Consider the following 14518-nt stretch of genomic DNA (forward strand, 5'->3'; position numbering starts at 1 on the left):
GCTTCTACTGAAAGTATGGGGAAATGGAGTAGGACTATTTACAATTGCATGGTTACTATTAAGACCTCTTTGGCAAAATCCACACTTCAGTGAAATCAGTGCAATAATGAAAGTCGTGTACAGTTCCTTTTGATGCACACATTTACAACAGCAACTTTTAATTTTTCATCCAACATCACACTAATATAATAAAAATCCCATAAGTGAATGGGCATCTTTATTACCTTTCCAGCAAATAAGGGGTCCCTTTGACAGTACACCTTGGGAGCTTCTTACTAGGTAGTACTTTAAGTGCTTCTGCTTCTTTGGCTGAGTGGTTAATTTCAGGTTGATATGATTAGAAAACTCTGTGAAGTACCGAAATCCTCTTTCTCCACAGCCTATACAATTCCCAGAAAATCCTGGAGGAATGAAGCAGAAGATATACACAGATTAAATGACTGGTACTATCTGTAAAGAGTAAGGCTATTTTAACCTACCTGTATGTCCAGTTCGGAGCTACTAGAGGCCTTCAGCTAGACAGCTTCCATGGATATACATTCACAGTACATGTGTGTCAGAAAGAAGCCAAACACAGGCAGATTTTAGCCTTAGCTTTTCTGAAACTTTTCCATCTTTCTATATCTTATTAACTTATGCCAAAATCCTGCCACCAATTTTCTACTTTACACAGTGTAGAAGGGAATAACTACTTGGTAGGGGGAGAACTATGATGCCAAACTAGGAAATTTCCATAAGAAAAAAAACATAATTCCATTTTTATACATTTAAAAACCCATGAGCACCACACTGCATGCATCTCTCTCTCAAAACAGTAGCTAATCCATAGTAATAATTTTATGTGACATGTAATAAATTTTCATTGAGACTCATTTTTATAAAGCACTTTCCAAGAGAGCTGGACCTTACAAGCTTCTTAAAGTCTTAAAGCAATCATTTGATGTCAAGATTTCCATGGCAAAAGTTAGGAGTGCTTCAGAATGTTGTCAAAAACCTACAGCCTCTCATGAAAGTAACAGATCAGGAACAAAGTCTGCTCTTCTGCAATGTTTCCAACACGGTTTCAACAGAGTTGAGTGGAGGTCTGGAAGATAAGTTCCAGACTGAGGATTGTAAGCACTCTTGATTTCCAGTGCCATTCACAACCATGCTAATAGGAATGTTGTATACAGATGGCATCGGTCTATCATCTCCTAGAACAAAGCACAGGGCATGTTCTGAAATGGGCCTATCTTAAAATCCTTGTTTTTTGAATAAGCCCTCTACTATCTAATGCTGAACAATTAAACTCTTCTGGCTTACTTGCCACTCCACTCATCTCTGAATTGCTTTCAACCCTTAATGAAGAAATACTTTATATTCTTTCTGGAACATGGACAATTATTTATAATAGGGCTGGACAAATAAATACCAAGTAGAAATGCCTTAATTTTGTGGTTGTTTGGGGTTTTTTCCCCATTTACTGATCGGTTCAAGATCTCTAACAGAACCAATTTTCGTCCTCATGACTATCATTATTTTCAACAATGTCAAGCACTGTGGGGAACACTGGTTCCTACACTCACCTGGCAACCAAATTTGTAGTTTTATGGAAAAAAAAATGTTCAGTCCTTTTGATGCAATGCATTTTCTGCAGAACTCCTATTAATTAGGCCATTCTCTTTAGCCTTACTGTGCCTCATTATCATCTTTTACCATCATGCTGCTGAGGATTCCAAGAAGTAGATTATTTCATCCTATTTCTCATGGAACTAAATCAGTTCTCCTCTTCTGCCTTGCAACCCACAGAACTATTGGTGCCTTTCCATAACGGTTGGAAACAGTCATCAGGATCTCACAGAGCTACCAAGCCAATTCTCTCCCCACAGATACTAGTCACACACATAGAGACATTTAAATATATGACATGAGTAATGCCAGAGCAGAGATGTGAGTCACTAGACTCATTATGAAACTATATCAGAAATGGTAGATGGACACAAAGCTGAGGGGTGAGGGGATGAAGGCTTACCAACAAAGCCAAGTAGTACCACATTTAATCAGACTAAATACCATCTGTCTGTCTGTCTATCTATCAGATAGTTCTTATTGATCAGTTCTTGACACCTCCCCTGATCAGTGGGGGAGAAACTCCTCTGAGGATGACAGTACACACAAGATAATCCCATGAGCCCACATTTCCAACTGTACCCAGCAAGGCCATGTCACCCCACAGCTCCTATCTAACTCAGGTCAGTGGGATTTCTGCCTTAGGTGCAGAGGTTTACGGTGTTTAGTAGCATATGAAATAGATTAAAGGGAGAAATAACATTAAAGCACGTAAGTACAAAAATTAGGTGCTTTCAACAGTTATGCTAAACATCTCTGTTCTGGACCAGAATCTGAGCAGTGTAGGTAAATCGCTGTATTTATGTTTTATTGTAACTTCTTCCCTGTTGAAAGGTCTTTCTGAATATATGCTAAGCAGCATGATGACTGGAGGGAGAAATGAGAGAGCAAATTCAAAACAGGCTAAAGGAGCCAAAATATACTAAATCACTTTTACTAGCCTGTTAAAATATGCACCAGTCGTGAGCCAGGCAGCAAACCTAACTGCACATATGCCTGTCTTCAATCACCAAGAAGCATTCTTGTTAAAATTTTAAATGTAACCAATTATGACGTAAATGTGGGGTTTTTTTCCCCACACACACGTTAGATTTGGAAAAGTATTAGATTTTGAGAAGCAAACTGCCCTCAGAGTTCCTATTGAGAACAATGCTCCTGGTGGAGCCAAGGGCAGAGTTTGTCCCTTAATCCACAGAAAAATAGATAGCTCATCTTCAATAGTGGCATGAGCAGATTTCTTCTTAAATGAAAATGCTGTAAGCATCAGTAGAGGTAAAGAGTACGTGAATGGTTCACATTTAGATTGCCAGGGTTACAATTGACTTCTGCCTACACAGAAATCACCAAGCTTTGATTGCAGCTAATTGTGGAATCAAGGACTTGTTTTAAAATGGGCTTTTTAAGGCAGGTTCAGCTACAGATCTAAATTTAATAAAAACAAGCCTCTCCTCAACATATTTCTAACTGAAGGTCATTGGCTGAAATGACTTCAGATAATTCTGAACTGACCTTTTTCTCTGAATTACTATGGCTATAAGGGAAAAAAAAAATCTCTTACCTAAAAGTGCATTTTTTCCATGATCATCTGGCAAAAACCGCTTGTCAACAGCGCAGACTAGAATGTGCTCAGGAAGGTTGGGAGATTTGGCTCCTACTAACAGGAAGCCTGCTGGGATATCAATTTGCTCCATGCACAGAGATACTAACCGTAAATCCTTGCCTGCTTGACAAAAACCTACAAAACAAACCAAAACAAATGATAAATCTTCAAAAGATTTCATTTAATTTTCTTTTTATCAGTTACAGAAGTAAATGGGGTTTCACAACTTGATGTTGTAACTGGGGGGGTTAATATATCCTTTCATGGGAAACAGAGGAAATTGAGATAGCATCTCACCAGATTCACCAGCTCAGAGTTTCAGACACAACAGATAGCATTATTTTAAAAGAGATCCTGAAGACATTTAAGTGGAGGAAAGATGTAAGTCTATAAAGACCAGGCATCAAAAGGCTCAGAAACTCAATTTTGCAATAAACATTCAAAACAAGAAGAAAAGTTTGTGACTTTATAACAGAAAACAGCTCTTAAAACACACAAAAGAGTACTTCTGTTTGCCAAATTTTAGTTCGCAGTCTTTTCAAGATAACCAATTTTGTCTTTGTTGTTTGTAACAGGCTGGCATCTGTACACAAGCATCACTAAGTAATACAAAGGAATGATAAAAATTGATGACTGAAGTGTAGTACTGCCTACTAAAGGAAAAATATTTTAGAATCTCTTTTTTAACTTGTCTATACAATTCAAGAATTCCAGCAAGTAGAAGATTCATTCACTGGTTTTAGAGATATACACCACGTTTTCTGCAAGTTTCCAACTCTCTCTTGAAGTCTTAATGGACTTCATGACTTAGAGTCTCTGGTTAGGTGTTTTCCCATCCAAATACACATATGCACACAAAATAAGAACATAACCTTGGTTCTTGTGCTATTGGTCAATGTAGGGCTAAAGCCAGCAGCAGAAGTCAGTAAAACTGGAGACTGAAGTGAGCTGTTGCTGTTCGATGTCCTGCAGCAAGTACATGGCAGGCTGAGACACACAAAAAAGCATGGCCAGGCACTGCAGTGGCAAACCTGGGAGCTCAGCACTCAAGGTGAGCACCAAGCATCCATGGCAGAGATTTTCAAAGGCCTGGCTGGGACGGCTTAGAGCAATTATGGAACCTCTGGAGATCCAGCTGGTCCAATATTTTGCTCAAACCAAAGCTAGCTTCAAAGTTTGATTCTTTTGACTAAGTAAATTAAGAACATTGTAAGACCCTTCCATTAGCTCCAACAATGGATTTACAGGGATCAAAATCACCTGACACTTTTTTGTAGAGCTCCCTGATGTTATTTTTAGTGAGCAATTTGTACTTTCAAGCAAGAAAACAACAGGTGTGAGAGAAAGCAATAGTCATGTGGCTTCCTCCATGGAAAAAGATGGGATCACATCAGGCTTTATGACCTCCCTTAGGCAGAAGTCAATGAAAGCACTATCAAGTTTTATGAAGAACCAGACTCCTATGTTGTGCTCCCCTCCAATTCTCACTTCTCCAGCTGCAAGATCAGTGCTATGGTCTGGCCTTACCCATCTCCCTGCAGCTGAACCCACCACCCCCATTTCAAAGACATCCTACATTTGTCCATGGACCATCTCTCTTTTGATACAACCACAGAAATACCATAACATAGACAACACATGCATGGATCTGCATGAATCAATATTTCAAAGTAAAGAAAATCATTATCACACTAATCAACATTTTTGTTAAAAACCAGACCAAACTAAGTGTGAAGTTACTGAAGTTACTTCAGCTATTAATGTATATAACTTACACTTCATTTAAAATATTATTCAAGTAGTCCATAGCTGCTATAGAAATTGTAAGAGAAAAAAAAATCAAACAACTGGAGAAAGACAGTGACTGAGCAGGTGGAAATACAACATGATCACAGCTTAACCAAGAGCCACCTCAACCATTAGTAACATTTGTGTCTGCACCTTTGTACTAAACCCCATGGCTTAAAGCTTCTGCAAAAATGGTGAAAGTTGTTTCTTGTTTTATCTCAAAACTGTACCAGGCAAAGAGCATGCACAAAGTGGAATGCATGGAATCAGCTAGCATGAACTTCCTGGCAAGCAGCAGCTTGCTGAAAACAGGGTCTGATACAGGCTCTGTCTTGTGCCTACAACCCACAGTCTGCTGAACCAGTTCTTGGCTGAATAGTTTGTTCAGTTATTCAGTCTGCTCAGTTCCAGCAACAGCTCATTTGGACTAAAAGCTCTCTTGAATTAGCCCCTCACACAGATCTTCCAGCCAGTGAACTAAAATTAAGTGACTTAAGTTTCTATTTACAAATGAGTGGACTATTACAATAATTGACCAATAAAAAGTTACACATCAAAAGTTATTCTTTCCTGATTAGATGCATTTTCATTTGAGTATATTAAATTCTTTAAAGTGTATTCCTTAGAAACACACTGATCCTAATCGAATGGAAGACTAGGTACCTGGTGAAGCATTATGTAGACTTTTTAATGTAGTTTTGAAACATTGCAGATAGATCTAGAAACAAAACTCCTTTTACATTCAAAACAGAATTTGCTTATTCAAATGTTCACGCTATTTGGGTATCACATCTAGAATTTTCAAAAGTGGCCTTAAATATTTAGGCATTCAGGAAACCTGAGTAGCTGACATGCTTAGAAAATACCATTCTACATCTAGATTTAAAATAGAGAGATTCCCCACTGCTGACAATGTTGGCAAACAGGAAATCTGTAGCCAAGGATTATGAAACAGCAAGTGCTGTAAGATCTCAAAACAGATTTAAACCTGTACATTCACACAATTACTCTTTAGCCTTGTCTCTGCCTAAAAGTTTTCAGGAAATGCCCAGAAGCACAAATGCTGACCAGTAAGAGGCTTTTGAATGAATTGTTGCAACAGCAATACTAGGACAGCAAAGAAAGCAGGATTCTTGTTGTCAACATTGTTAACAGCTATGTTTCAATACAGACTTGCTTTCAGAGAGAGCATGCAACATTGAGACGAAAGTACAGACTTGGGTATTATCCAGGTCAGAAGCAAAATAACTTCAGCTACACTTGGAGTAGCTGCAAATCACCAATCTGCATGTGTCCCCTGGGCAGAAGGTACAAGAAAAACACCATAACATTTTAACAAGTTTATAAGCATTATCAGAAACATCTTAGTAGGACCCATGCATCAGAACCCTTAGCAGATACTGATATACCTCAGCCTATTATCATGGGCACCGGCAGTCTCTTACATGAGTGACTGTTGATCTGGATATTAGTATTAGTATTTCCTGCCATTTAAGATATATAGGAATATACTATAGAAATGCTACATCCTGCCTAATCTGAAAATAATACCTAAGATTTATCCCCTGAATTGGCTCAGATCACTACATGTTCCCCTTCTTCCTCCTTGCACAATCTCCTCTGGCATCCTCCTCTGCTTTGGCTGGCGACATCTCTGGATCAGAGACTGGCCAGCACATGCCTCTGTAATGTTCAGGCTGTGTTAGAGAAGAGCTATAATTACTTTTCTGCCCCAGGGGACATTAGTTTGGGGACTCCTATGTCATCCAACCAGCTCCTGAAAATCACAAATCTTGCCAAAATTCGCTACCTTGAGGATCAGTATCTCTCTGCCATAGACAGCAGAAAGCAGCCACCAGCTTCCCAACAGACAGGCAGCAGAGCTCACAGCCATCTGCTGCAACCTCGTGTCCTGAGAGAGCGAGACAAGTAACAGAGCTGGTACTAAAGGGCTTCCTCTGGCTTCCCCTGGTGCGGAACAGAAAGGGATCCCAGTGGGTCAGCAGCAAGAAGCTGCAGCACAGACAGACCCTCCTCAGAGCCTCCAGGGGCTTTTCTCTTATTTAGTCAACAGCAGCAAGAAGAGAGCCAAGGAGGGCTTCGGGGCTTGGCCAGGAATGGCTGGGGCTCCCTTCCCTGAGGAGATATGGAGAGAATGCCAATCTGCTTCTGAACAGTGTAACTCTTGAATTTTCCTTTAAAGACATGCAGACGGTATACTCAACAGACCTTCGTTATCCTTCTTTCCCTTGGCTTTCAGGGCTACAAATCATTCTTCTACTTTTAAGTTCCTGCTGCTTTTTAGAACTCAATGAGAAAGTTCCACCCAGGAAACATTGATTTGGAAGCACGTAACTGGTTGTGGGGAGAGGAAGGAGAGATTCATTCCCTTCTCTCATTTTCTTTTTCCAGCTAGCAAGCAACACGGAGAGCCCAATCTTATTTTCTTTCATATTTTGCAAGACTTTGCATTGATATTATTATGTTAGAGTTAACTATTTCCACATTAGGAAAGACAAAACATGATGTCTCTGTACAAGCAGAACTTGTGCTGCTCATGCTTAAGACTTAGAACGTGCAAAATCCATTACATTTCATAGCTATTCATTTATAACTGAGCTTGCACCTAATCCTCTGTGTCAAGCAGCACTAATAGATACAACTCTTCAGAAAAAAGAATGGCACTTCCGTGTCACATTTACCTGTGTACCTTCAACAGACCTCTAACTATGAAGAGGAGAAAACTCTCAAGCCACTAAACCGAAACAATTTCTCTTCACAAAATTCTTCACCAATATGTAATTATGAAAAGAAAATGCACAGAGCTGAGCTGTTCCATTAAAAATAATCATCTTCCCACAGGATCTCAGCTTTGCTTTAAGTAAAGATCAGGCACTTATGTTTGTGATTAGAGATTTGCAAATACCGAGAGCACACACACAAAAGAATACTGAATAGCTTTAACAGACATTATCTGCATTTCTTTGAAAGAAAATTCATTAGTTTTCACTTCTGAGAAGCATTCTCCAACATCACTGTATTGAAATTAATCCAGTCAAGTCTCCCTGGAAATTAGAATGTACTCCTAGAACTGTCAACACCTAAAGTGCTGGAATCGTCTTAAAAATGAAATCTGTATGTATTTTACCTTTCCCCACAGGTAAGAAGTAGTTTCAATGTGGGGTACGAAGCCCTTGTAGTACGGCAGTAAATGAGGTATTTGCATAGGGAATTAGCTTCCACGAATTACATATGAATTACCGGTCACTGTCACTTGCTATTGTAACTTCACAGTAACTGATCAGGTGTTAAGTACCTGCTTACCTAATTGCTCTTCGAAACTACTTTGGCCCTTCTTTAAGCATCAGGTAAATTGAGGATTTACTAACAAAAGAAAGGTGCTACTATTGTGTTTCCCACAGCTTGCATAAAATCCTATTCCACAAATTAGAAACAAACTCTTTTAAAGCTACAGCAAACAAACGGTTCAGAACTGCTTCTTGTATTGTTTTGTTGCTATCTGAGGTATCTGCATGAAAATGAAGAATTATTTTTCTTGAAACCTTATTTTCATGGAAGGTGTTAAGTTGGTTATAAAAGTTTGTGTTGAGCAGTAGCAAGAAAAAAAAAAGCCTCTGAAAAGAAATGAATCTCCTATGACAAATAGTAAGGATCAATAGCAAATGCAGTTGCTTTTTCCAGTGAGCTAATAGGGAAGTGATCTTGTACTACGGCCAACTGAGAAGACACAGCCATCAGACTCTTACTTGTGAGGCACTGATTTTTTTCACCAGTGAATAAAGGCATCAAGATCTACTTTTTCTTCATCCATGTGACTGACAATTCAGCCATCTGAATAAAGAGCAAGTCACCACAGAAAATGATATGATGATGATGGCACACATCCTGAATTCAGGAAAAGCAAAGGCCATAGATACTTTAAAAGGGAAAAAGTTTTCACCCCATCTTTGTTAAAAGGTGGGTGACAGGTTTTACAGCAAGTGGAGCTATGAGCTGTAGGTTCTAGTACCAATATTTTGTTCTTGGATAAGCAATTAAGTATGTGCTTAGGTTAAAGTATTCAAACACACGGTGACTTCAGTTACTCTATCAGTAATCTTCAACATTTTCTTAATGTTACTTATCTTTGTAATTAAATAACTTAAGATAAGGGATGTAAACAAAGGCAAAATCCTGTGTACATCTCTGGAAGAGCACATTAATGAGATGAAAGATGAACTATCAGATTAATGTCTTGCTGAGATATGGTCTGCAGCTTGAATGTTTGCAAACCTGGGTGTTTTAAACACTTACATAAAACTGTCCTAACAGATCATTAGCAGTATTTTAAAAAATGCATTCTCCTTTCCTTTTCCAGATACAAAACCACTTTTCTTCTAAATCAGTTCCTTCAGAACAACACTGGAGAACATGGAACAGTTTGCACATGGATGGAAGGTCACCTCTCAAGCAAATACACAGATATGTATCTGAAAGCTCACAACTAACATTTTTGTCTGGACATGCAAGTGCACCCAGGGATCACTAGAATGAGTGTATGCGTCTGAGAAAGATCTCCTGATGTCATATAAAAAGCTATTGCACAATTATATACATGGTGACCTTGGAGCCAGATAAGGTTTTCAGTCCTGCTCCTGCTACTGGCAGGCTGGTCCAGAACTGTGACACCAGCAATTAAAGCACACTAAAGCTTTAACTTGAATGCATTCATAAAGATTTTATGCAGCCATTACACTTCTGCAGGACCCTGTTGGCATGACTGGCATTTCTCCCTCCTAATTTTTTTTATCCTTCATAAATTTGAAAGGCATAGTCCATCTCAGCTTTTGTCCTGGTAGGCAAAGAGCCTCATTAGACAGAACTTCTTCCTCTTACCATCCTGTTGGCTCTTCTCTGCATCCTGCTCAATTTATTTTCCATTTCTTTAACAGAAGTGATAAGAACTGCTCCTGTTCTCCACAGCAGATTGATACAGGGTTTACTGATACTTGTCCTCAATAGAGAATACCTTCCTAGGAAAACATAATTCTATACTTTCTCCTTCACTTCTCCTACCAATTTACTAGCTTTCAAAGGACAGCAAATATGCTTCTGTGTGAAACCCGAATTCTTCCAAAAATATTCCCCAGTTTCCCATAATCCAGGCTTTCTGTTCTTTGTGTTACAGGGAACTGGCAGTACATTGTTACAGAGAGTAAACATGCCCGTGTAAGCTGCAAGGAAGGGGTAAAGGCAAAAAAAGTCAACATTTGCCACTAAGTACCCTCCAAAAGGTCAAAGAATTACCAGTGACTAATGCTTACTTCTATCACTGCTACAGTAAGATACAAAACCATTCTATAAACCTAACTTCTTATGAACCCTGCACAAGGAAGCTCACAATTCCAGAAGGCATTTAATAAAATGTCAAGAAGGGCTTTTGGACCTGGTGAGAAGGGTTGATTGTTTTCAAGTGTTTGTGGGGGTGGAGGGTGTTTTTAAGAGAGCACATTTGATATGAATAAATCTTCCTTCTTTAAGGATGTTCCACCTGCAGAATAGAACAATTATGGGATAAGATGAGCAAATTACATCGAGTTACTTGGTCCAAATAGGTATGAGCATAATGATCTGACCTTTTCTTTGATACATTTAAAACCAAACAAAAACAGTACTGTCAATAATTTTGCTCATCTTCACCAACAGTCAGGAAATCTCAGAGTAAAAAACAATGTCCAACAAACAGATGGGGAAGACAAAACAAAGCTTCCACTACCATTCCTCTTATCCCCTCAGCAGCAGAAGCAACACCAAGTCTCCTCTTAGTTTTCCCTTTTCAAAGTCTTCATTCTGCTCATGGAAGCAACTAAATCCAGCTTACCAGTGTTTCTGAGAACAATTTAGGGATAGACTGAGAATCAGCTGTACTGCTCCTGACTTATGTAACTTCTTTGAGGACAGTAAACCAATTACCACAGAAAATAAGGGGCTTTCAGAAACTGATGATGTGCCACAGCCAGTCTTAGACACTGCCTTCAAATAATACATTATGTTTTATGTCCTAAAACAAGTCCTCTTAATCAGTATTTTCTCAGATTTAAGACCTTGACTGTAAACTGTATTTCCAGACTTCCTAGTTCAAGAGTTTCTAACTGTAGAGAGTGGGCATTATACTGAGAATTCATTGTAAAGATCACACAGTAAAAGAAATGGATACCAACCATCAGTAGTGCAAGACCCTTCTGGGGCAGGTTTTTGTGAGTATGGGATTGGTGGACTACTTGAATCTGACATGTCTTCATCCTCCTCTTCATCTTCCATTTCATTAACAGTTTGGTTGGTAGAAAAGTCCAGGTTTCCATTTTGTGAATAGCGATGTACTAACTCTTTATCCAGCTCTTCTACCTTTGGCTTCACATCTGAGAGGAATCAAAAAGAAAACTAACTTTTTACTTGAACAGCATTTGCATCTATCTCCTTTACAAAAATAACCAGCATGCCATGCTTTCTCCTTAGTGAAGCCTAAGATTCAGATTTTGTGTAACACAATTAACAGCTGTCCAGTTTGGGGGGTTACTAGTATTTATGATGATGATGATTAATGAAATGCATCCCACCCTATTCTCACACAGAAAAACAACTGAAATGTGGCATACTTTCATGGTTACCTTCCGGCAAGAAAGGTGGCTGGTCAGGATCCAGGTACAGCTGTGAGAAGATTGGCCGTGGGACCACGCTGCTGCATCTCAAAGAAGCTTCTATAGAGTTATGAAGAGCCTCTTCAAAACGGGCAGATTTTAGTTGCCCTGCATATGAATTCCCCATGATCTAGAAACACAAATAAAATTGCTGATAAGCAGATGAGAAAATGCATGTGGAGACCATTTACAAATGAAGAGTGAGGTCTTATTCACATCCATCATGACAGTGATGCGAAGTTATCAAGAAAGTATGCTGTGAAAATAACACCTCTAACTAGGACTACATGTTCACATTTCTCACTCAGTCCGGTATACTGCACCTTCTCATTTCAATGACAGCTTTTAGCACATTTTCAATACACTGCATACACAGCCTCTCAACAGCCTCAGGAACCTGCCTGGTGTAGAATGTAACGGAGAATTGATAAAATCATTATTATTATATTTTCTAGGATTTTTAGTCAGCTACAGAAGGGCAAGTACCACAGAAAATTAAAAACATCAAATTTAGCTTCACTGTTAGTTTTCTAACCGTGTGTTTGCATGACTTTACTTGCTAGTATGCTATCATTTGCAGAGAAACAATACATAGGGACATCCAACAACTAGATTTTTTGCTCTTGCTAACATTAACTGAAAATACATGAAAGATCAGTTCTCTGTTTTTTCAAGGTCTTCACATCTTGTCTTCAGAGCAACACTATGAATTACATGTAGTGTGATCCACAGAACTCAAATGATCTAATCATATTCTAAAGGTCTAAGTAAAAAAAAAAAGAGATAAATAGCAATCAAACCATACACAGCAAATGCTGTGAAATGTTTTTATTTTTAAGTATACCTTATGCTAGCATAGTGATAACAACGTGCTTGAGGTCGGATTTTAGGAATGTATTCAAACGAAAAGACTTTACTTAAAATACCATAATAAAAACCAATCAATCTTTAAGAATCTGGAAATTTTTAATTCCCACAGCATGTCATTTGCCTGAAGTCTGTCCGTCCTCCACATCTTCCACAACCCATGTGTTGTGTACAGTCTATGCCAACCACTTTCATAGGAAACTATTAATAAAATACATAGCATGCACACATAGCCTGCTGGTGAGCCAGGCTGGTTCATTTGCCTCTCTGGCAACCATGCAAAGAGACTTGCCTGTGGATGGCAACTGATACAGATTTACCTGGGAATGTCGGTTAATATTAACAGAGGACATTTCTAGCTTGGCAAAAGAAAACAAGATTGCAATTGGAATGCCAAGAAAGCTTAGAAACTGGCATAGAAGCAGAGTAGGAGGAAAGCTTGTTGGGGATATGCTTGTGCAAGACATATCAGGCAGAGGTACCACAGAGCTGGGGCCCTGCTGGGCTGTGCCAGGGGAAGCTGGGAGCCCTGGAGATCAACATCAGGGAGCCAACACTGATTTCCTAACACTGCCCGAGGCCATTAGGGCAGCTGAGCCTCATTTGGAGTTAAAGGGCACTAAGATGGGCAGAGCAGGGGCAGGGGGAGCTGGAGGCTCTGCCTTGACATGGAACAGGGGCTGGCCTGTTTGGGTTGTGCCATCCTGATCCATCCTGCCCATAGATACCAATTCAAAGTATTGATGCTTTAGTGTTTCTGCTTTTGGTTCTACCTCTAAATGCCTGGTGCAATTAGGAAGGGCTTAGTTTTCCTCCTCCCAGTGTAAATGTGAGGCAGATCCCAGTGAGTGCATCATAGCAGCAGCACAGGAGGCAGCAGCAGCATAATGAGGTTTAGATGTGTTGATGCATGTGGAGCAGGGTTGGGGAGGCAGCAAAGGATCTGAAGGAAAATAAGTTGGTGAAATTAGAAGGCCAGGGGAAAAGAAAATAAAAAAAGAGGAAACTCCCACATTTCTGTTGTTAACCCATGTTCTTGCCATTATCTGCATTTAATTGTGACCAAACCCAGTGATTTAATGTAACTAAATCAATGCTCATTGTTAAAAGAAGTTACCCAAATAATATGTCTCCCCTACATTCCTCTATGAGGCCACATGGCAAAAATTAACAGATAAAACACAGTTACTTTGTAGAGTGAAGAAAAGGTTTCCCTAAAACACTGCACATAAGACAGCATCTGTGAGCTCAGGGGGATGCTGGACAAACAGTCCCGAGTGCAATTGAGACTATCCAACACAGTATCTGAGGAAAAATGGAGCTGGACTTGACTGAGGAGCTCCTCACACCCTCACACTCACTGTCTTCTCTATCTGTCCGTGCTGCATCAAACTATGCCAGAGCATACCTGCATGCACTGAGAGTTTTCTAAGAGGCAGGAGGTTTGATTTGGGGGTAAATAATTATTTCCACATATACACACACACTAATTGGAGCTAATTCAGCACAGAGCTGGTTAAATTCACAAAGATGAACAGTTTGTACATCTGTAATACTTTATTCCAGCCCTCATCTTTCCTTTTACCTGTACCACTGGGTAGCAGTGAAATTCACAATTTGCCTGCTTCTCTTAAGAACCTTTTGAACTCTGCTTTGGATTGGACTCTACAGGGTGTTACTATGTGCATTATGTGGAATACACACGTATAGTAAGATTTGCTGGTGTATGTTCTCCATACACACACATCTTCTTGCCAAGGAATGAGATGCAGTTTGACAACTGCCACTCTCCATGCTTTCCCTTTTTACCTCACCATTTTTGCCACTCTATTCAGTCCAAAGATTTTTATTTCATTCCTTTAAACAGACAAGCAATTAAAATTGAGTAATTTCAAAATGAAACCTGCAGCAAAACATGAAATTAGGAGAATTTCCTAATGTTCAGATCACATGAACC

At 39.3% G+C, this 14518-nt stretch overlaps 1 protein-coding gene across 1 annotated transcript in view; it reads right to left on the bottom strand.

Annotated features, from left to right (window-relative positions):
- GREB1L (GREB1 like retinoic acid receptor coactivator) overlaps positions 1 to 11821 on the bottom strand; it is a 60798-nt gene extending 48977 nt beyond the window's left edge. The window contains exons 1-4 of the mRNA XM_031052929.2: positions 11665 to 11821; positions 11218 to 11415; positions 3167 to 3343; positions 225 to 401 (exon numbers count right to left, since the gene is read on the bottom strand). Coding sequence (XP_030908789.2) covers positions 225 to 401; positions 3167 to 3343; positions 11218 to 11415; positions 11665 to 11821 — 709 coding nt within the window. The remainder of the gene's footprint in view (positions 1 to 224; positions 402 to 3166; positions 3344 to 11217; positions 11416 to 11664) is intronic.
- Between the last annotated feature and the right edge of the window lie 2697 nt (positions 11822 to 14518).

This window comes from Melopsittacus undulatus, chromosome 1 (assembly GCF_012275295.1).
Source record: "Melopsittacus undulatus isolate bMelUnd1 chromosome 1, bMelUnd1.mat.Z, whole genome shotgun sequence".
Taxonomy (NCBI): Eukaryota; Metazoa; Chordata; class Aves; order Psittaciformes; family Psittaculidae; genus Melopsittacus; species Melopsittacus undulatus.